At 48.7% G+C, this 2236-nt stretch overlaps 1 protein-coding gene across 1 annotated transcript in view; it reads left to right on the top strand.

Moving 5' to 3' along the window:
- The first annotated feature begins 827 nt into the window (after nt 1-827).
- LOC123082487 (histidine-containing phosphotransfer protein 2-like) overlaps nt 828-2236 on the top strand; it is a 3688-nt gene continuing 2279 nt past the window's right edge. Inside the window, exons 1-3 of the mRNA XM_044504818.1 lie at nt 828-1020; nt 1115-1230; nt 1317-1385. Coding sequence (XP_044360753.1) covers nt 961-1020; nt 1115-1230; nt 1317-1385 — 245 coding nt within the window. The 5' untranslated portion in view covers nt 828-960. The remainder of the gene's footprint in view (nt 1021-1114; nt 1231-1316; nt 1386-2236) is intronic.

The following is a 2236-nucleotide window of genomic DNA, read 5'->3' as shown; positions in this document are numbered from 1 at the left end:
AGGGCGTGCGCTGCGGCTTTGACCTAACAGCCTCCGTTTGCTGGAATTAATCGGAATAGGTGAGAACAAAGTGACGAACGGATGCGTAATGCGTGGGATTCTGTTGAATAGTTTGGGCCGAATTCTGAAGAAAGTTCAAAGCATTGTTTGATGAGCCTGCGTAGCATTAGTTAGTTGGTCAGGTAAAGGCTGGCCAAGCCAATGATGCTTAGCTGGTCTTTTTGAATGATTAGCCACACTGGGACTGAGACACAACCTAGACTCCCATGGGGGGCAACAGAGGGGAATCTTGGACAATGGGCGAAAGCCCAATCCAGCAATCTCGCGTTAGTGAAGAAGGTCAATGCTCCTTGTAAAGCTCTTACGTCGAGTGCGCGATCACAGAACTACAGGAAGAAGCCCCGGTAACTGCGTGCCAGCAGCCGCGCTAAGACAAGGGGTGGGGGGCAAGTACTCTTTGGAATGACTGGACGTAAAGGGCATGTAGGCGGTGAATCGGGTTGAAAGTGAAACTGTGAAAATCATAAAAAGTGGTGGAATGCTCTCGAAACCAATTCACTCAAGTGAGACAGAGGAGAGTGGACGGTCTTCTATTCGTCCCTATAAGCATTGTGAGGGACTAAAGTTTTTTATGAAAGGAAAAGAGATTAAAGTTGAAACAGACGCTCACTTCCATGAACACGTGGACACACAACCGGTGGTCCATGCCTGAATGCATGATGCATGCACGCATTACGCACGCGGGCCGTTTCCAAGCTAACTAATGGCGCCCGGCCGACGACGCAGTACAGCTAGTAGAGCACTCGCTGCCAAACGCCTACGTGAGAGACCCTCGTGAGCCCAGCTATACAACCTCCGCTCCTCCTCGATCCCGTCCTCGTTCACTCCACATCCGCAGCCGAATTTCCGCCGTCTCCACCGCTCAGTCCCCCGGACCGCCGGACTTCTCCTCGCCTTGCCATGGCAGCCACAACACTGAGGGCGCAGCTCAATGCTCATATCACCGGCATGTACACTGATGTGAGGCCCCTCCCCTCCCCTCTAGTCGTGTGGTTGTGGAATTTGGCCTGACTTGGCCTATGAGTTTGCCTTGCCGTGGTTGATGTCGATCCAGGGTGTCGTGGACGAGGACACGTTCGAGGAGCTGCGGGACGAGGGCACCGCCGTCGAGGTCTCCCGCCTCTTCCTCTACGACGCCTCCAAGATCATCGACGACATCGACATCCTGATGTCCGCCCCCCACGCCCTCTATCATCTCTCCCTCTACTCTCTGTTTGGTACTGACTTATCTTAATTATCTGCTCTGGAAATCGCAGGGAGGAGCCCGAAGTGGACTTTGATGAGGTGGAAGCCCTGACGCAGCATCTCATGCGGTGCACCTCCAGGTGATGACCAACATAAACCCTTTCTCTCTCTTCCACCTGCTTATTTTTAACTCTATGTTTGTTTGCCCACTGCATCAATGTCGTGCGATTCAGATCTGTTTATCATACTGGGCGAGTGATTCTTATTTGTCGGTTGCACTGCCCCATAGGCGTAATTAGAAGAATCGAGTTTAGTTGCGTTTAGTGTAACGGAGTTACCGGTATCCCGATAAATATCAATGATGAGGATAAATTGTTGTCGTTTTCGGAATATTCCTGGTATTAATGATCTTCTATTCCGTGTATTACTAATGGTGGTTTTTCTAGTATTAATGTTCTGCTATTCTATGTATCTCTAATTGTGTTTTTTCTAGTTTGTCCACGGCATTGATGTTGTTCTTTATTTGGATGTGTCGGCACGGGGTGCGTACCTCACGACACGGCCGCACAATTGAGGTTCGTGTCGTTCTACAGGCGCCGTATAGCCATAGGTAGAAGAGATGAGTTTAGTCATATATCGTGTAACGCTTTTTTTTGGTATTCTTCCCAATTTCAATCAAATCATATAGCTTGGCGAGGGCAACTTTTGTCGTTTTGCAAATGTTTGTTCTACTATCGTGTCTGTTCTTCGGGCAATGCCATAATTCTAGTCCGAGCATGCAATAAATTGTTGTTTTATAAGCATGGCTGGTATTAATGATCTGCAATTCTACATAACACCAATGGCCATTTTTTCTGTTTCTCCATTGGAACGGTGTTGTTTCTATTCAGATTTGTCAGGGCGCAGGGTGTCTACGTCATGGACGTGATTCGGGTGTCGTATATCGAAAATTAGAAGACCTGATCGTAGTTGCGTCTCGTGTAGCGGAATT

This window comes from Triticum aestivum, chromosome 4A (genome assembly GCF_018294505.1).
Source record: "Triticum aestivum cultivar Chinese Spring chromosome 4A, IWGSC CS RefSeq v2.1, whole genome shotgun sequence".
NCBI classification, from domain to species: domain Eukaryota; kingdom Viridiplantae; phylum Streptophyta; class Magnoliopsida; order Poales; family Poaceae; genus Triticum; species Triticum aestivum.
Note: the sequence above shows the minus strand (reverse complement) of the source record. Positions and strands in the feature narration are given on the sequence as shown.